This window comes from Podarcis cretensis (assembly GCF_951804945.1).
Source record: "Podarcis cretensis genome assembly, chromosome: Z".
NCBI lineage: Eukaryota > Metazoa > Chordata > Lepidosauria > Squamata > Lacertidae > Podarcis > Podarcis cretensis.
Window position 1 is genome coordinate 12,091,432 of NC_137184.1, and position 20,449 is coordinate 12,111,880.

A 20,449-nucleotide genomic window follows, 5' to 3' on the forward strand; every position below is an offset into this window, starting at 1 on the left:
GATCCCTTCCAACTCTACAATTCTATGATTGCATGATTCTATTATTATTATTATTATTATTATTATTATTATTATTATTATTATTATTATTTTGTTGTTGTTTAGTCGTTTAGTCGTGTCCGACTCTTCGTGACCCCATGGACCAGAGAACGCCAGGCACTCCTGTCCTCCACTGCCCCCCGCAGCTTGGTCAGACTCATGCTGGTAACCTCGAAAACACTATCCAACCATCTCGTCCTCTGTCGCCCCCTTCTCCTTGTGCCCTCCATCTTTCCCAACATCAGGGTCTTCTCCAGGGATTCTTCTCTTCTCATGAGGTGGCCAAAGTACTGGAGCCTCAGCTTCACAATCTGTCCTTCCAGTGAGCACTCAGGGCTGATTTCCTTCAGAATGGAGAGGTTTGATCTTCTTGCAGTCCATGGGACTCTCAAGAGTCTTCTCCAGCACCATAATTCAAAAGCATCAATTCTTCGGCGATCAGCCTTCTTTATGGTCCAGCTCTCACTTCCATACATCACTACTGGGAAAACCATAGCTTTAACTATACGGACCTTTGTTGGCAAGGTGATGTCTCTACTTCTCAAGATGCTGTCTAGGCCTGTCATTGCCCTTCTCCCAAGAAGCAGGCGTCTTTTAATTTCGTGGCTGCTGTCACCATCTGCAGTGATCATGGAGCCCAAGAAAGTAAAATCTCTCACTGCCTCCATTTCTTCCCCTTCTATTTGCCAGGAGGTGATGGGACCAGTAGCCATGATCTTCGTTTTTTTGATGTTGAGCTTCAGACCATATTTTGCACTCTCCTCTTTCACCCTCAATAAAAGGTTCTTTAATTCCTCCTCACTTTCTGCCATCAAGGTTGTGTCATCTGCATATCTGAGGTTGTTGATATTTCTTCCGGCAATCTTAATTCCGGCTAGGGATTCATCCAGCCCAGCCTTTCGCATGATGAATTCTGCATATAAGTTAAATAAGCAGGGAGACAAAATGCAGCCTTGTCGTACTCCTTTCCCAATTTTGAACCAGTCAGTTGTTCCATATCCAGTTCTAACTGTAGCTTCTTGTCCCACATAGAGATTTCTCAGGAGACAGATGAGGTGATCAGGCACTCCCATTTCTTTAAGAACTTGCCATAGTTTGCCATGGTCGACACAGTCAAAGGCTTTTGCATAGTCAATGAAGCAGAAGTAAATGTCTTTCTGGAACTCTCTAGCTTTCTCCATAATCCAGCGCATGTTTGCAATTTGGTCTCTGGTTCCTCTGCCTCTTCTAAATCCAGCTTGCACTTCTGGGAGTTCTCGGTCCACATACTGCTTGAGCCTTCCTTGTAGAATTTTAAGCATTACCTTGCTAGCGTGAGAAATTAGTGCAATTGTGCGATAGTTGGAGCATTCTTTGGCACTGCCCTTCTTTGGGATTGGGATGTAGACTGATCTTCTCCAATCTTCTGGCCACTGCTGAGTTTTCCAAACTTGCTGGCATATTGAGTGTAGCACCTTAACAGCATCATCTTTTAAAATTTTAAATAGTTCAGCTGGAATACCATCACTTCCACTGGCCTTGTTATTTGCAGTGCTTTCTAAGGCCCATTTGACTTCACTCTCCAGGATGTCTGGCTCAAGGTCAGCAACCACACTACCTGGGGTATATGAGACATCCGTTTCTTTCTGGTATAATTCCTCTGTGTATTCTTGCCACCTCTTCTTGATGTCTTCTGCTTCTGTTAGGTCCTTTCCACTTTTGTCCTTTATTATGGAAATCTTTGTACGAAATGTTCCTTTCATATCTCCAATTTTCTTGAACAGATCTCTGGTTCTTCCCATTCTATTGCTTTCCTCTATTTCTTTGCATTGCTTGTTTAAGAAGGTCTTCTTGTCTCTCCTTGCTATTCTTTGGAAATCTGCATTCAATTTCCTGTATGTTTCACGATCTCCCTTGCATTTTGCTTGCCTTCTCTCCCCCGCTATTTGTAAGGCCTCATTGGACATCCACTTTGCTTTCTTGCATTTCCTTTTCATTGGGATGGTTTTCGTTGCTGCCTCCTGTATAATGTTACGAGCCTCCATCCATAGTTCTTCAGGCACTCTGTCCACCAAATCTAAATCCTTAAACCTGTTCCTCACTTCCACTGTGTATTCATAAGGGATTTGACTTAGATTGTATCTTACCGGCCCAGTGGTTTTTCCTACTTTCTTCAGTTTAAGCTTGAATTTTGCTATAAGAAGCTGATGATCTGAGCCACAGTCAGCTCCAGGTCTTGTTTTTGCTGACTGTATAGAGCTTCTCCATCTTTGGCTGCAGAGAATATAATCAATCTGATTTCGATGCTGCCCATCTGGTGATGTCCATGTGTAGAGTCGTCTCTTGTGTTGTTGGAAAAGCGTGTTTGTGATGACCAGCTTGTTCTCTTGACAGAACTCTATTAGCCTTTGCCCTGCTTCGTTTTGATCTCCAAGGCCAAACTTGCCAGTTGTTCCTTTTATCTCTTGACTCCCTACTTTAGCATTCCAATCCCCTATAATGAGAAGAACATCCTTCTTTGGTGTCACTTCTATAAGGTGTTGTAAGTCTTCATAGAATTGGTCAATTTCAGTTTCTTCAGCACCAGTAGTTGGTGCATAAACTTGGATTACTGTGATGTTAAAAGGTCTGCCTTGGATTCGTATCGAGATCATTCTATCATTTTTGAGATTGCATCCCAGTACAGCTTTTGCCACTCTTTTGTTGACTATGAGGGCCACTCCATTTCTTTTACGGGTTTCTTGCCCACAGTAGTAGATATGATGGTCATCTGAACTGAATTCACCCATTCCCGTCCATTTTAGTTCACTGATGCCCAGGATGTCAATATTTATTCTTGCCATCTCATTTTTGACCACCTCCAACTTACCCATGTTCATGGTTCTTACATTCCAGGTTCCTATGCAATATTTTTATTATTATATTATTATTATTATTATTATTATATTAATATTATTATTATTAGTTCTTGTTAAAACCGACTTCCCATGGAGTCACATCCTGTGGATGTTGAATTTCACTTTGAATCATGTGGGATTGTGTGAAGAACCCTCCTCCTCTCAGGGCTGAACCCCCTGCCAATCCTTTTCACCAGGTAAGGGCCACAGCTCAGTGACAAAGCATCTACCTTGCATGCAGAAGATCCCAGGTTCAGTCCCCAGCATCTCCAGGTAGAACATTCCTGTCTTTCCCATCCAAGGCAGCAAGGTACCCGTGTCTGCCATATTAGGAATGAATGAGTTTGAAAGGACAGCAGGAACTGCCTTATACAGAGTCAAACCAATGATGCATCTACCAGTGGCTCTGCAGAGTTTTGAACTAGAGTCATTCCCAGCCCCACCTGGAGATGTTGGGATTGAACCTACAACCTTCTGCGTGCAAATCCTATGACTGACCACTGAGCTATTGTCCATTCTCAAAAGAAAAGAGAGGAGCATATGAAAAATGGCTTATACAGAGTCAGACCATTGGTCTGTCCAGTTCAGTATCGTCTTCTGTGCTGATTGGTAGGTGTCTTTCCCGACCCTACCTAAAGATGTCGGAGATGAAACTTGGGACCTTCTGCATGCAAAGCAGGTGCTCTACCCCTGAGCTATAGGCCCTTCTCCTTAGTATATATTGCTTCCTGTGGTTAGCACTGCACCCTTGCTGTTGGCAGTCCCCATAATCTCATTCTTACACACAGGGAGCAAAAAATAAATAAATTGAAATCCACATCGATCTCTGTATTACCCACGGTGACATTCTATTGGAAGGTGGCTCCAGAGCCGTATATCACGTTCTCTAAGCACTCCTGGAAATGGAAATCAATTTGCCCCTCGCAACCCAGAAACTCGCATCTGTCCCAACTAGCAGCAGAGCAAAGTGCCACTTTGATCGTTTTGCTGAACAAATATTTCACGCCGTTAACAGTGTACAATTTGGGCATGGAGGGACATAAAACCCTCACCCGAGTCTCCCTGGATTTTTGTTTCCTAAATCATGGGGGGGGGCATATAAATCTGAAGCACAGCTCGTCTCCTCCCTTTTTTCAAAGCAAGGGGGATATTTTGATAAGCTGTCGGTTTGGGGGTGGGGGGAGCGGGGTTGCTACAAGATAATTTTGACAATGATCAGAACTAATAATGATCTTCCAGTTTTCTAGTCCACAATTTAACTGAAGTAGGAAGCATTCACTGAAATTAACATGCAGAAAATTTAACACCTCCCCAAAAAAGAAAACATCAATGCCATCTAATTGGACAGTTACAGGTAGGTAGCCGTGTTGGTCTGCCGTAGTCGAAACAAAATAAAAACGAAAACTCATACTAATAACACGAAAGCTCATACCAATAACAAACTTAGTTGGTCTCTAAGGTGCTACTGGAAAGAATTTTTTATTTTGTTTTGTTTTATCTAATTGGACAGGGAGAGTGCCCATAGGTTCAAAATAAGATGACCGATAATGCCTTCTGCTTGTCTGGGCAGAGGATAGAGAGGGTTGTGTGGCTCTATATAGAAATAATCTCTTGTACAAAGGTAAGATTTACAGTCATACCTCGTGCTGCGAACGTGATCCCTGTGGGAGGCACGTTTGCAACCCGCAGCGCCGCGCATGCGCGTAACGCGTGATTTAGTGTTTCTGCACATGTGCGAGCGCCGAAACACAGAAGTAACCCATTCCAGTACTTCCGGGTTTGGCATGGTCCATAACACGAAAACGTGCAACCCGCAGTGTTCACAATCCAAGGTATGACTGTATATTTATTGCTCTGCCCATTTTTGCCTCTAGCCCTGCTTGCCATGTGGCCCCCAGAGGGGAATATGGCCCTCAGGCTGAAAAGGTTTCCCTATCCCAGCTTTGCAGTGACTTCAGCAACTATCTCAAGTAATATGTGGCATGCGCAGGTTGGAGATTCCTAATCTAACTGTATCTCCCAGCCCATGGAAAGTTTTAATCCTATTTTGGAAAGCAAAGGTCCTGGCTTTGGAACTTAGTTCTCTCTCTTACTACAAAAGATTGTGTGTGCGTGCGTGCATGCGTGCACACACACACACACCCCAGTAAGATGCATCTTCCATGATGGATTGAAACCCCTGCCTCCTGTTACTCTCCCCGCCATAAGCATTATTGACATCTCTGACTCTGTAATGGCCCCCGAAAAGGGCTGACTCTTTAAAAAGCTAAAATAAGAATTTGAAATAAAGTTCCGCGTTCTGCTTCTGTCAGCTGTGAAATACCAGAGCGGAAGAGACGAGATAAATCACCAGATTTAAAAGCGAGAGAGGCTGGCAGTGAGAGGCCTTGCAGGGGCTCTGTGCTAAACAGTAAGCCTGTAATGCAAAGGGTCAGCAACCGTCAGCCCCCTGAGCCAAATCAGGCCCGTGGATCGCTGCTGCCACCCCACCACCCCTTCCTCCTTGACCGCTGCAGCACTCGAAACTGCCCTGCTGGCAAAACTAGTTTGCATCTCTTTAAATAAAAGGAGGGAATGCCAGAGCCTGTGAAGCGGATGTGAGCCTTGTCGTTCAGCCCAAAATGTGATCTTCCCAGGCCTGTTGCTGCTGTTCCTTGGTAAGCACTGTGTCTCTCAAACCCTGTATTTTTGTGCCACCTCTTCCTCCTGGGAGGTGAGTCTTAATTATTCCCACCACACAGATGGAGAGCCAGACTGCCTTCCGCGGGGAGCCCTAGGGTTCTTCAGAAGCTCCTCGGGAGTTTCTTGACAGGCAGGTCAAGAATGATAGACAGGCGTTCTTCAGCGACAGCTTGGCTGATATTTCCCCCTGTAACATGCAAGGGAGTGCGGCGCAGCGGGTTCCTGCAGCACCCCTCACAGTCCATGGGCTGAACTTAACAGGCATGATGCTAAACATGGCCCTTGGTGGTGGTTGCTTTGTCATCCTTAATAACAGCCGCAATGGGTGATGCTTCCTCACTGCGGTTTCCACCCAGAACGAACGAAAGGAAGAGGGAAGAAAGGAAGGATGGAGGAGGCACAACAAGCAACGTGTTTTGCATCACATCTAGTTTGACCCTGAGTATGTACTATTAGTGTTTGTTTGTTTGTTTCGTTTCGTTACGTTTTGTTTCGTTTTGTTGTTTGTTTGTTTGTTTCAGACTCCACCAAATGGGTTCCCTCCATTTGTTTAAAACTACAACTTTTATTAGCTGTAGTCCATATAATTTGGGGATGGGAGGTGGCATCCGAATGGTAACGGCTATAGGAAGAGCCTGTTAGCAGGCCAGTGGCCCATCTGGTCCAGCATCCTGTTCTCACAGTGGCCAACCAGATGCCCCAAGAGGAACCCCCCCCCCCAATAGGACCTGAGCACAACAGCAACTCCCCCCGCCCTCCTGTGGTTTCCTGCCACTTCTATTCAGAAGCATGTAGACCCAGGTTGCAGGTGCCTTCCCTTCACTCTGCATCCTCTGGTGGATCTTGCACCCAATTGTCCCTTTCCCCTTGCAAGGTTGGGGAAGATGTCATTTGAGCTCTCTTTTCATTGTGGAGGCAGTTCTCAGTGAGCCAAAGAGAGCAGACCAGGCATTAGGGAGGGAGGATATTTGTCAATCACACTTTCTCTCCCTTTCTCATTTTATTTTTCCAATCAGTTTCCCGTGTTTCTGCATCAGCTTGTGAATTTTGTTTGGGTGAAAAGGTTTTCATGGAAAAATTGTTAGCATTTTAGTACATGTATCTGTATACAATTTTGCAGATTAGGTTTCATTTTGCATTTTGGTATGCCATTTTTCCTAATGTAATGTCCCCTCCCCCTATGTTATTTACACTAATATACACATTTTACACCCAATTTGTTTATTTCTTTATTTGTTTGTTTGTTTGTTTATTGGATTTTATGGGCGTTTAAATTAATATCTTAGTTTGTTCTCGGTGAGCTGCCTAGATGCTTTCTGTCAAGTAAACAGTACAATGGTACCTCGGGTTACATACACTTCAGGTTACAGAATCCACTAACCCAGAAATAGTACCTTGGGTTAAGAACTTTGCCTCAGGATGAGAACAGAAATCATGCTCCAGCGGCACGGCAGCAGGAGGAGGCCCCATTAGCTAAAGTGGTGCTTCAGGTTTAGAACAGTTTCAGGTTAAGAACGGACCTCAAAAATGAATTAAGTTCTTAACCCAAGGTACCACTGTATATAAATTTTCTTAGATGAAAAAGAAAAAACTGTATACACTGTCTGGGGTTGGAGAAACCACACAGCAAAATTTGAAGAAGTGCAGGTTTCAAGGGATAGCAGCGTTTCAGTTTTTAGATTGTTTTGGGAAGTTCCAGTTAGGAACATAGGAAGCTGCTTTATATGGAGTCAGACCATTGGCCCATCTAGCTCAGTGTTCTCTACACTGATTGGCAGGTGCTTTCCAAGGTTGGGAGCGTACCTTGAGATGCCATTGGGTATTGAACCTGGGGCCTTCTGCATGCAAAATGGATGCTCTACCACTGAGCTACAGCCCTCCCTTAAGACATAGGAACACAGAAAGCAGTCTTGTATGGAGTACCATACAAGCAGTCTTGTATGGAGTACTCATTGAGTACCGTGACTGGCTATCCAGGGCTTCAGATTCAGCCTGAGACCTTCCCCAAGCAAAACAGATGCTCTACCACTGAGCTGTGGCTCCTTCCCTGGATATATATGGGGTATATAGGAAAAGCAACTGCCTTATAACAAGTCAGACTGAGGGTCCATCTGGCTCAGTACTGTCTGCAAGCTAAATAGGGGGGAGGCCGAAGTGTAGAATGGGGAACGCCAGGTGGCCATGGCCCCGGGAGCATATTTCCAAGAGGGCGCACGACAGGCTCCCTCATCAAGGCAAGGCCTTCAGGGCTGGGGTGGCAGCTCGGAGCTGCCCTTGCACCCGTCTGGGTCCCTGGGCTCCCTTGATCTTTGTTCCTGAGCACAAGGGCCATGAAGGGCAGCTTCCCCCTCCCATGCACTTTTGGGCCAAGGGAGCCAGGCAGGAGCTTCACTGGAGCACCCTCAGCAGAGGGCCCTTCTCCAGCCTGCCTCTGTTCCTCTTGTCCCTCCTCAGTGCATGGCGGCAGCATCCTTCCCCTTCTTTTCTCTGAGGTCCAGAACCATATTTGTCCCCCAGGGCTGAGGTTCCTCATCTTATTCCCAGAAGGCAGGGAGCATTGGGAAAAGGGCCTCTGGATCTGATCTCACTCGGTGTGCAGGTTTGTGTGTGAGAGGATAGGTGACTGTACCACTTAGAACTCTTGCTTTTGTTTTTGTTTTTTAATATTTATTTATACAACAAGAAAAAAAACACAAAAAAAACACAAATACCAAATTACACACAAATTACAAAAATAACCATAGACACATAATTTTCTTGGCAAACAATAAAACATCTATTGGTCTTAACACTAAAGACCCAACTTCCCGTCTATTCCATATTTCAAATTCATATTACTTATTGCCAATACACATTTTTTTCATAATTAAACTTATTCTCAATAAATCTAATTTCTTCTATCTACCTAGCCACTATTACTGAAGTTCCTCAAATGCTGCAACAGAATTTAAACTACTATATTTATTTTTCAGATATTCTTTGAAAACCTCCCATTTAGAAACAAATTCCTGTTTTGATTTATTCTTTATTTTTTCTGATAAACCATCTAATTCGGCATATTCTGTCAGCTTTTGGATCCAATCTTGTATAGAGAGGATTTCATTACTCTTCCATTTTGCTGCGATCAAAACTCTTGCTGCCGCCGTCGCATATAAAAAGATACCCTTCCTCTTTTGTGGAATATCCAAATCTGTTATTCCCAGGAGGTAGGCCTCTGGTTTTTTATTGAAAGAGATCTTTAGCATTTTTTGCAGTTCTGCATGTATACTCTCCCAGAATACCTGTATTTTCCTACATGTCCACCACATATGATAGAATGTTCCTGAGTCTCCACATCTCCAACAATTACTTGACACATTTTTATACATTTTTGAAAGTTTCCATGGTTTTAGATACCATCGATGTTGCATTTTTTGAAAGTTCTCTCTAATCGTGTAACAGTTTGTGAATTTCCAATTGATCTTCCATAAATTTTCCCATTGGGCCATGGTTATTGAATGGCCAAAATCCTGGGACCACCTCACCATTGCCACTGTTACCTCCTCCGCCTTGACTGTCCAGTCAAGGAGGAGTCGGTAAGTTTTGGAAAGAGTTTTTCTTTTAGAATTTACAAGATCAGATTTGAATCGGGAAATTTCTACTGAGAACCCCTTTTGTTTGTCAGATTTAAATTTTTCAAACAAAAATTTGAAAAAATATTTGTAGAACTCTTGCTTTTGGAAGGTCTTGGTCTCTTGCCCTTAGTGCATTTTGCCCACACCAGTAGCAAGCAACAGTGCCAAATACTGGTTTTCTTGTAACAAGGAGCAAAAGAAATAACCACACACCTATAGACTCCCAGTTTAGAAATGTTTGCCCCTTCTCATGCAGTGTGATTGCTCTTTTGCTTCTGTGAAGTTTGGTTTTGGATCGTCCACCAGGTGTTTTTTTCCAGTGGAGAATTCATAATTCCTGATTAGCATGCAATAACAGTGTTTAATTAACATGTTGTGATGAAATATGAAGGTCTCCAGTTTGCTGGCCATATATCAGTTTATTTGGGGAGATCTGGAGAATTAAGCTACTGTAAAAAAGGTTTCAAATCCGCTCCCCTCCGGGAAAAGTGAATAAATCTCCATTAAAATGATGCTGTTATTTTTGTAGATTCGAGTTAAAGTTGGACCTTTGGACCGAACACATTAAAATGAAAATGGGGAGAACAACCTCTAATACATTAAATCTTAATTGCCAGTGCATGAATTTTCATATGAATGAAGGGCACCAAGTATCCTGTGTAGGGCCTGACTGTGGAACATCTGTATAAGGTGTATCCAGAGCAGCCATGTAGGGAACAGAGGAAAGTATACTTAGAGATTACTCAACAAGAGATGGAGAACCTTTTCCATGGTAGCTTGGTGGTAGAGCATCTGCTTTGCACACAGAAGGCCTCAAGTACAATCCTTGGCATTCCCTTGTAGAGCTGGGAGAGACTTCTGCCTGAATCCCTGAAGAGCCATTGACAGTGCATGTAGACCATGGGTAGGCAACCTAAGGCCCAGGGGCCAGATGCGGCCCAATTGCCTTCTCAATCTGGCCCGCAGACGGTCTGGGAATCAGCGTATTTTTACATGAGTGGAATGTGTCCATTTATTTAAAATGCATCTCTGAGTCATTTATGGGGCATATTTGTTCATATTTTTTTTCAAAATATAGTCCAGCCCATCACATGGTCTGAGGGACAGTGGACCGGCCCATGGCTGAAAAAGGCTGCTGACCCCTGATGTAGACAATACTGAGCTAGAAGGACCAACAGTCTGACTCTGTACAAGGCAGCTTCTTGTGTATTCGGTGCCCACCAAAATAGCAGAGCATAAACTTCTCACTGTACACTCCACTCACTGCACACTGCCACTGCTTCTTGAGGAGTCCACCAGCTACCTGGCACAGTGTTCCAAAACTTAAAATAATCACAATTCGAGAGTTCAATATTACTGCCGGCATACCCCTTATTGGGCAAAGATTAGTTTGGGGTAGCTTTAGTAATACTATTTTATCCACACGTCCACCATCTCCCAGACATATCCAGGATTCATCTGTCAAAAGCAGCATCTAAAAATTTCCGGAAATCAGTAAAAAAAAGTCCAGTAAAAGTGGCAACCCATGTCGGAAATGTTGGTTCTTTGGCGAATTTCCTTTTAAAAAATAGCTCAGAAACTTCAACAACCTTACAGAAGAAAGCTCAACAACTTTTGTGTCTGGATTTTCACTTTTTGAAATATGGCAACCCTAATTTTATTTATGAATAGATAGGTAGATAGCTGCATGCACACACACACACACACACACACACACACACACACACACACATATTCTCCATGTACCCTTTTAAACCCCTTTGTATATCTCCATGGGTATGTGTACCACTTTGGGAAACACTGTCTGAGAATATTAAAGCAAACTTCCTTTCCCTAGAAACTCCCTAGAGTCTGATCCTCAGCATACTCATTTGAATCTTCTTTTTGGTGGGGGCAGGTGGAAGTTCATAGCCAAACTTAAGCTAGCACAGAACACATCTAGCTTTATTTCATGCAGTATTATATTTGAACTAGATATTGCTGAGTTTTATTACAATGTTTTTGTAGTCCACTTGGGAGTGAGGTGGACAGTGTTAGAAACTGAAGTAAAACCTAGATTAATAACTTAGCATCCTACTAGCACCAACATAAAACAACATGTAAAATAACACAGTATAACTGTGATTGGGTTTCCTGGGTGGGGAGGGCAGGTTGAACGCTCTGTAGAGCGACTCCCCTAAAGAAGTGAGCTAAGTTGATAGCAGAGGTTCCTGGTTCATAGATTGGGTATCTTAGCCCCAGTGATTGACCAGCTGCTGCTGCAGGGGGTGGGGCACTGCTTGTGCCAGAATCACTGAAGCCACTCCCCCCCCCACAATTTTTGGAAGGCAAAGTCATAAGATTAGCCACCTGAGGTGCTTAATCAAGAAATAATCATTCAGCTGCTTCTCAGTGGCTAACACTGATGGGACTTGTAGTCCAACTCCTCTGGAGGGCATGGGCATAGCCAGGGGGGGCAGGGAGGGGCTGCTGCCCCCCAATCAATAAAAATACATAGCTAACTGAGGATCTCTCCCCCCCAAAAAACCCCCCCAATGGCCTACCCCCCTCCCAGCATAAGTCCTGGCTGCACCCATCTTGGAGCTCATCTGGTCAGGGAAGGCTGTTCTCAGGGTGTGATGCAGCTAGAGTAATAATACACTTTGAAGTTTCATTTCCTCAAAGGGGCATGGCTAAAGGAGGAAGGGGAGGGGATAGGGTGCCCTCCATGATTCCCTCTTCCTTTTCAAACAACATTGCATTCAGCGCACTTTACTGATTGAGATCTGGGGTTGGGGGGAGTAAACATGTTACAGAAGCCGTATTTTTCCCTGTTAAATATTAAAGGTACCCCTGACCATTAGCTCCAGTCGCGGACGACTCTGGGGTTGCGGCGCTCATCTCGCTTTACTGGCTGAGGGAGCCGACGTACAGCTTCTGGGTCATGTGGCCAGCATGACTAAGCCGCTTCTGGCGAACCAGAGCAGCGCACGGAAACGCCGTTTACCTTCCCGCCGGAGCGGTACCTATTTATCTACTTGCACTTTGACGTGCTTTCGAACTGCTAGGTGGGCAGGAGCAGGGACCCAACAACGAGAGCTAACCCCGTCGCGGGGATTCAAACTGCCGACCTTCTGATCGGCAAGTTGCTTTGTTTAACCTTTATACATCCTTTTAAACCCACAAGCAGGACCTGAGCTTAGCAGCACCTGCTCCATCTGCAATTTCCAGCAACTGATATTCAGAAGCAATAGCACCTCCAAGCATCATAGCTAGTAGCCTTTGATGGCAGCTGAGCTTATATATTGAGGTGCTGCTTTTGTTTTGTTGCACCTTCAATCATTCCTTAGTAAAGCAACCTTTTGTTTTTATTTTACTTTTAAGTCCCCCACCTCTCCTCCACAGGCAATGGCAATTATACATTGGGAACAATTTGCAATATCCTTTTTCTCCCTAACTAGGGTGCTTAAGCAGGAATCCAGTCCAGGGACCGGCTGGCACCCAACTAGCCATGTGGCAGATATTTGCATTTTTCCCTCCGGAGGGGAAGCTGCGGGGGGGGGGGGGAGAAGAGGGGGAGGGAGTGAACTTTCCTTGATAGGAGTTCAGCCTCTCTGGTGAGCCACCCCTCGCCTTAAATTGAAATGACATGGGAAGGCTGTCAGGCTCCCTCCTGCCGTCTGTTCTGCCGATGGTATGCTAAGATCGTCATCTGTGTGCTCTTCCCTCTCCACTTCCTGTCATGCCCACGAGCTTTTGCTGAAAGTTTTCAGAGCAATCATTCCCAAACTGTCTGCTGCTGGGGAGCACGCAAAGTGTGCCTCAGGAGAGAAGGGCCAGTTTTCTCGAGAGAAGAAAATGAATTAAATAGTGAAAGGCTCCCAATCCAATCCAAAGAAGATTACCCACAGAAGAGTCTGGTTCCTGAGTCCCAAGCCTCGCCTCCTTCCAGTCAGCCTCCACCAGGTGTCAGAAACACGTAAGGTGCAGTGGGATCGTTTGGTCATGCTCAGCGCAAAGGTGCAGCAGAATTCTATGCCTTGCAAAGGAGGCTCCCTGCTGCCTCTCTTTGCAGCTTCTCTTGACTTGCCTTCTTCGACCCAAGAACACAAGGATTCAGACAGAGATACAGTGGGTAGACTCCTCAGAAGGCAGCTAATTCTTATTCTTCTGAGCAGTTCAGAGCACAAGCCAGCCAAAATGATGCCCTTTTAAATTTCTTCCATTTCAGTGATGAGTGAAACACCTTTCTCATTGTGTCCCCAATTTTAATTCAAGGGAGGTGGCGATGGGGAATAGGTTAAACACTTATTCTGTTTTATTTATTCCAGAATGGGCTTTTGTGAACACTGCATTTTGTCATGTCAATCCTTTCTCTTTTCTTTCTCCCTCTAATTCCTTTAACAGGCCATGCAATATTTAAACTCGCATATCTAAGCAATCACGACTACAAACATCTCTACTTTGAGTCTGATGCTGCTACTGTCAACGAGATTGTGCTGAAGGTATGTGGCTTCCAAAGAATTAGTTGTTGGGTCAGGGGTCCATTTGCTGGGAGGTTCCAGTTTGCTATGACCTGGGTGAATAAATATTTGCAAGAAGCATCCTCAACAAACGGGCAAGCATCTGGTTCTCAGTTCCACACTTACACACAACCTTCCTTTTCTTGCTTCTGAGAATCCAAGCATTGCTCTCACTTTTGCTGTGTTAAAAGCTGGAAATGCGCTTGTTTTGTAAGCAAAGCAACAGGAAGGTCAAAGACTCCCTTTGTTGCCAAGGGCCATGGTTTTGCACTCAGGCTGTGTGGTCATGGAGTACTCTTAGTCTAGCACTGGGGAGTTTCAGCCATCATGTGCCACAAGCCAAGGGCAGGTCTGCCATGGAAATATGCTTACTGAACATCTTACTCAAAGGAGAACACACAAGCAAGTCAAGGTACAGGCTACAAGGGAAAGCATAAATATACCCAGGGGGTTTAGCCAGCTTGATTTGAAGAATGCATTCTATCTATCTATCTATCTATCTATCTATCTATCATCTATCTATCTATCTATCTATCTCTCGTTCTCTGACCTTAAATACCAATCATTTTGAGGCCAAGAACTTGCAAAACTCCTTTACTGAAACCTGGTTCCTGTAAGAGCCTGTCCCCGCATGCCAAAGCCTCTGAAAGGCTGTAGCATCTAGCTGTAGAAAGCATCGTCCAGCCCCCTATTGCCCCACTCTACAAGCTGCTGTCAGAGTCTGAATGGTTTGTCAGCAGCTTTTTCCTTTCCCCAAAATCAAGGTAAGGATAAGGCTGCAAACGGGCACCCTAGTAGTCCAGTGTGCTTGTAGTAGTTGTTGGCACTGATAGCTACTGCAAGTACCTGGGAACTTCATTAGGTATGGATAGGCTATTGGTGAAACTACATCTGGTTCTTTCAAAAGAAAATGTGGGGGAAGGGGAGAGCAGCTGGCATACTTGGACCAGAAACAGGTGCCCCCTGGTACCTGACAAGTTGGCATAGGCCCAGTATTTATCTGATGCACTCTACTGAGTATTCAGACTTTATGTCACAGGGTCAGGCATGATCTTGACCTTGGAGGAAGCAGCCAAAAGTGGATTCAGCATGGACCTGGTGCCTGATCCTCCCATTTCATTGGAGACAAGTTTCCCCTCCTTCCTCCGCTATCACATGCTTTTAGCTTCAGCCAAGCTCCCAAACACCCACGACCCAAGCAGACGTCCTCCTTGCATACGGGTGGCCTTGGCTAAGCGACGGCCCTTTTGAAGGATTTAACAAATGGGAGTGTTCTTTGAGCATAGTGTGGAATATTTAAGCATGCATCCCACTGCACTCATGCTTGGGCTTTATTGCCGCTGTTCGTCTTACTCAAAAGATTTCAGGAGTGTTCCATTAAAAGCATGAGTCAGTTCTTGACATCTGAAAAACTTTTGGGTACCGGTTTTCTGATTCTAGCTCCTGGATTGTGGGGGGGGGGTACAATCAAGTGAGTGAGTTTCATTGCCCCCTTTATAGAGACCCTTCCGCAGGTCTCCAATCCCTGGCACTGTCTTTTCCATTCAGGCTTTTGTTTGTTTGTTTGTTGTTTGTTTGTTTGTTTTGAAGGGAAATCTTTCTCCCTTTTTTATTGCTACGGTTTACTTTCTTTTCTTTAATTTAAGGAAATACAGCTTGCCTGCACACCCCGGCTGATTTACTTTCTGAAACGAAGGCACTTAATGCTGTTGGAAGGTTAAACGGAACTTGCTGCCATCTATTATTTTTATGGCAATTTAAAATTTTCTAGTGATAAGCTTTATGTGCCATTTCCAGTCCTTAACATTTTTTCCCTCCCATGTAAAGCTTATGGCAGTGTTCAGTAACTGACATATGCTAAGGAATCTTGGTTGTCGCCCACCACCCAAGCAAAAGGAAAGGGCTCGGTGCAAACTCCCATCACCAGGCACCCCTCCTTTGTCGTTGCCTTCGCCATTCATATTTTTACAGCTTCCCTAGGAGAGTTTTTGGCACTGCTTTTTTGGAACTCTAAAAATATTGGTAGGTTTGGAGGAAGAGAGGTGGGAGATGATGGAGGATGTAAGGCTATCAATGGTTACTAGCTGTTCCCGCTCTACTGGTGGAGGCAGTATGATTTTGAATATCAGTTGCTAGGAATCACAAGTGGGGAGAGCACTTCTGCAATCAAGTTCTTCTTGCAAGTTTCCCATAAGGACACTTGGTTAACTACTGTGGAAACAGGTTGCTGGACTAGATTGGTCTTTAGCCTGACCCAACTAAACTCTTTAGCTACTGTTGTCCTTCCTTGGTTTTTGCGTATTTAAAAAAAGGAGTTAAGATCAATGGTCCCTGCTTCTTGTACTCCCACAATAGCATTGGCAACGACATGCAACCATAACTGGGCATGGATTTGATAACCCCAGTTTTTGTGTGAAGGTGGAGGAATGATCTTAGTCCTCAAGGCTGCCAGCTGTCCTCAGAATTTATTTAGTTATTGTTGTTATTGCTGTTGTTGTTTATTGAATTTTTCTACTGCCCTTCATCCAAGAAGCACAGGGAGGTTTACCATATAAAAACACAAAAATGCATCACATAGTTACAAGCAGAAACAATACCCACCCCACCCACATAGTTCAAAAGGCCATAAATTATTTAATTAGCCAAAGGCCTGGGAAATGAGAAATGTTTTTGCCTAGCACCTAAATATATGTAATGAAGGTGCCTGGTGAGCTTTCCTGGGGAGAGCATTCCACAAACTAGGAGCCACCTGTTCTTGTGTTGCCACGCTCCAGGCCTCTTGCAGAAGAAGCACATGAAGAAGGGCCTCAGATGATCACAGGATCTGTATCAGTTCATATGGGGAGAGGCAGTCCTTGAGGTATTGTAACCGTGAGCCATTTAATGCTTTATTGGTCAAAACCAGGACTTTGAATTGGGACCAGAAACTAAATTGGCATTCAGTGCAGATGGGCCAGGGTCAGTGTGATATATGCTCAAGCCGACTCGCTCCAGTGAGCAACTGGCCATTGAATTCTTCACCATCTGAAATTTCCAAACCATCTTCAGAGGCAGCCCCACGTATAACATGTTGCAGTAATCTAACAGAAGCACACTAATTAGCAAGTAATTAGGAGCACAGGAAGTTGCCCTACCTAAGAATCAGGCCATTTCCTATGCAGCTTAGAAGAGGAAGAAGAAGAAGAAGAAGAAGAAGAAGAAGAAGAAGAAGAAGAAGAGGAGGAGGAGGAGGAGGAGTTTGGATTTGATATCCCGCCTTTCACTCCCCTTCAGGAGTCTCAAAACGGCTAAAAATCTCCTTTCCCTTCCTCCCCCACAACAAACACTCTGTGAGGTGAGTGGGGCTGAGAGACTTCAGAAAAGTGTGACTGGCCCAAGGTCACCCAGCAGCTGCATGTGGAGGAGCGGAGACGCGAACCCGGTTCACCAGATTACGAGACTACCGCTCTTAACCACTACACCACACTGGCTCTCCCAGGTTAGGGTAGAACTGTCTACCCTAACTGGCAGCAGCTCTCTGGGGCTTCAGACAGGGATCTCCTGGTCATCCTTGGAGATGCTTGAACCTAGGACCTTCTGCATGCAAAGCAGATGTTCTGCCACTGAGCTACACCCCTTCCCCCAAAGACTGCTTCAGCCTTGCCTACTTCCAGTCATCCTTCCTTAAGAGGGATGGGTAATTTGGCCATTTCTCTACGGAGTCAGGCATGATTAAGTTGTTCATACATTCCCATTGCTAAGGCACAGTAGAACTGACTCCCCTTGGTAGAAGCTGCCTGTTGTCTCTCTGTCTGAGTCACTTCTCTGAGCTTGTCTCCTTCCAATGCACATCCAAGGGATTGACTTACACAGCAACACAGCAGAGCAGATTCTTCTGAGAACGACTCAACTTTATACCTAATGGTTTATCACTTTCTCTCCCCCCCTCCCCTTTTCTAATCCTGAGGGGGGGGGAATGAACTTTGTCAGTAAGATGGTTGGGACACAGAGATGGTATAATCGTAAGAGTGTCAAACTGGGACCCAGGAGACACAGGTTCAAATCCTCACTCAGCCATGACGCTTGCTGAGTCACCTTGGGCCAGTTGGGCTTTCTCTCGTCTTGGTCACCTCACAGATTGCTATAAGGGAAGGAGGAGGGCACCATGCTTCATGGCAAAATGATGAAATAAAATGTGAAATATACTAAATTAAAATAAAATGAAATTACTTTCTGGTTGGCAGGCAACTCATCCAAGTGAGCTAAGTCACATGCAACATATACACAAAGTGCAACCTGAGTCGTGGTGATGATTTTGTTTGGGGTTGGTTGGTTCATGAATTCTCTGATTAATCCATTTATTTCTGTAGAGGAAGGGATGGAGCTTGGCTCGTACTTCTCCAATTAGATCCTTTGCATGATCAAGAAATAAAAGACCTGAGACTCTACTTACCACGAAACCTCCATACACACATATACATGGGCATATAGATATATAGCTATTTAGATATATTCTTCCAATCCACCCCTATCCCCCACAGCTTCATCTGCAACAGAAGAGAAACACCCTGCGGTGCATAAAATTGGGTGAGATTTCATGCCACAGCATATTAACCAGCTAATGGCGGAGCAAAGGGCGTTTTTATCTTTTGATTTTTGCATTAACCTTCCATTAAAATTATCTATGTGATTATCGCCCAAGCACTGGGAGATAATAAATTTTAAGGAAGAGCTGGCTTGCTAAATATCATTTAAAAATGCCTCCATCAAGTAACATGTGCCAAAACATCCTAGGCACATAAAAAACAACCAAGACCACAAACTTCGTAAGGAAAGAAGTGGCTTGGTAGATTAAAGTGCCCTTTATTGCAGACTATTTAATGGCTCATGCTCAGTACAGCAGCACCTTGCTGAGGAATGTGTCCAAGTCAGTTCCATTGAAATAAATGCACCTAAATTAGCTATGCCAGCCAATTTCAGTGAGTATTCTGATTAGGACTTAACCTGGATGCAACCCCGAGTAACAGTGTTTATCAGTCAAAGAGTGATCAGTGCCAGTTTTCTGGATAGAAACATAGGTAGCTGCCTTGTACCAAGTCAGGCCATTGGTCCATCCATCTCCCTATTGTCTACACTGACTGGCAGGGGTTCTCTGGGATTTTGGGCACTCTCTACCTGTGGATTCCAGGAATTGAACCTGGGACTTTTGCATGCAAAGCAAATGCTCTACCACTGATCTCTGTGCCCTTTCCCCTAAGGATGTTAACATTAGGGAAAGAAGCCTGTAAATAAGAATTGTCTCTCTAAGCTGGCTCCGTAGGGGACAGAATGCTATAATCACCTAGGCTTCTGGTTTTGGATTGAGATGGGGTGGTGGGAGAAGGACGCTGAACAGCCATCAACACCCTGCTGCCCTCCAGCTGTTTTTGACTACAACTCTTACTAGCCCCAGCCAATACTTGGCTTCTGTTTTTTTGTGGGATGAGCAAATGTCAAAAGCCAGTTCTTGGAAGGATGGATACCTTCCCAGGGATAAGTGAATGAGGTTTTTTAAGAGCTGAAATGTGTGTTAAGACTCTGCTACTTGAAACAGCTCTCAGTCAGGGTTGGCATTTTCTAATAGCAAGCCACAAGCACGCAAAAAACCATGGGAGGCCGAGATTAAATATATTTTTTAAAAAATCCCTTCTAGGATAATCCTGCCTACTGTGAACCAAGCCCTGTTTGAAATCAATGGGGCTTGTTTTCCAAGTAAGCCTGCTTAGGAGCAGGACTTTCTCATGCTGCTGCCTTAAAAGTAAACAGCTCTTCCTCTGTGGTTTTTTTCCAATAGGTGAACTATATCCTGGAATCCCGTGCCAGTACAACACGAGCAGATTACTTGGCTCAAAAGCAAAGAAAACTGAGTCGAAGGACCAGCTTCAGCTTCCAAAAGGAAAAGAAATCAGGGCAGCAGTGAAGTCTAGACTTGTCTGGAGTCCAGCTGCCCTGCTTGGGAATAAGTAGGAAACGCTCCCTCTGGGACAAGAGGGACTCATGAATTCTGGTGGCTAGTGGCCAGCCAGCATAGGAATTATTTTACAGGTATTATTTTACAGGTCGACATGACATATTTTACACAGCCGCTTTTGGCAATGGGCTTTGCCCTTTCATAGGAAAAGAAAAAAGAGCCATATCAGCCCCAAAGAGGACATAGTTGGGCTTTCAATGTCTCCCGCTGGGGCCAATAGAGGCCTCTATAGGCTTGACTTCCTGTTTGTCTGTTTGTTTGTTTGTTTGTCTGTTTGTCTGTTTGTTTTTGTAGAAATCTCCAAGGTACAGTTGCAAGGAAAGTGCCATAGGATCGCAAAAAAATAAAGTCCAGAGGTGAAAACCGAATGGCCCTTGTTTGTAGCCTACACACACACACAGGAGCGCACAGCTCACAGACAAACCCACAAAGACAAACGTATCGCTGCTGACATGATCAAATTTCCTAAAAACCAACAAACAGGACAAATGTATCCATTTTTGTTACTAATAAACAAATTGTACTCTTTTTCAATGTCTTAATTTTAGTGATTGGTTCTTTCAGTGGTGTGGTCAAAGATGGAAAAGTCGGCTGGTCTTGTTATCCCAAATTCATTGTCTTCTGCTGTGAACCATGTACTGTTTTTCTTTACTCTGAAACATACACACATACATATCTCAAATCATCCATTGCTCTGGACTTTTCGTGACAACAGAGGAGAAATTCAGTTGTTGCATGCATTTTTAT

The 20,449-nt window shown here is 44.4% G+C and overlaps 1 protein-coding gene across 10 annotated transcripts in view; it reads left to right on the plus strand.

Annotated features, from left to right (window-relative positions):
• Window positions 1-20,230, plus strand: part of MAPKAP1 (MAPK associated protein 1) — a 181,937-nt gene extending 161,707 nt beyond the window's left edge. For 4 of the 10 annotated variants that reach the window (XM_079962112.1, XM_079962114.1, XM_079962109.1 and 1 more), the window contains 3 exons: window positions 5,914-6,039; window positions 13,598-13,695; window positions 19,526-20,230. In XM_079962112.1, coding sequence (XP_079818238.1) covers window positions 5,914-6,039; window positions 13,598-13,695; window positions 19,526-19,651 — 350 coding nt within the window. In that variant the 3' untranslated portion in view covers window positions 19,652-20,230. Of the gene's footprint in view, window positions 1-5,913; window positions 6,041-12,037; window positions 12,213-13,597; window positions 13,696-19,525 lie in introns of those variants that run through there. The other 6 variants (XM_079962110.1, XM_079962113.1, XM_079962115.1 and 3 more) reach the window with 4 other exon arrangements.
• The last annotated feature ends 219 nt before the right edge of the window (window positions 20,231-20,449 follow it).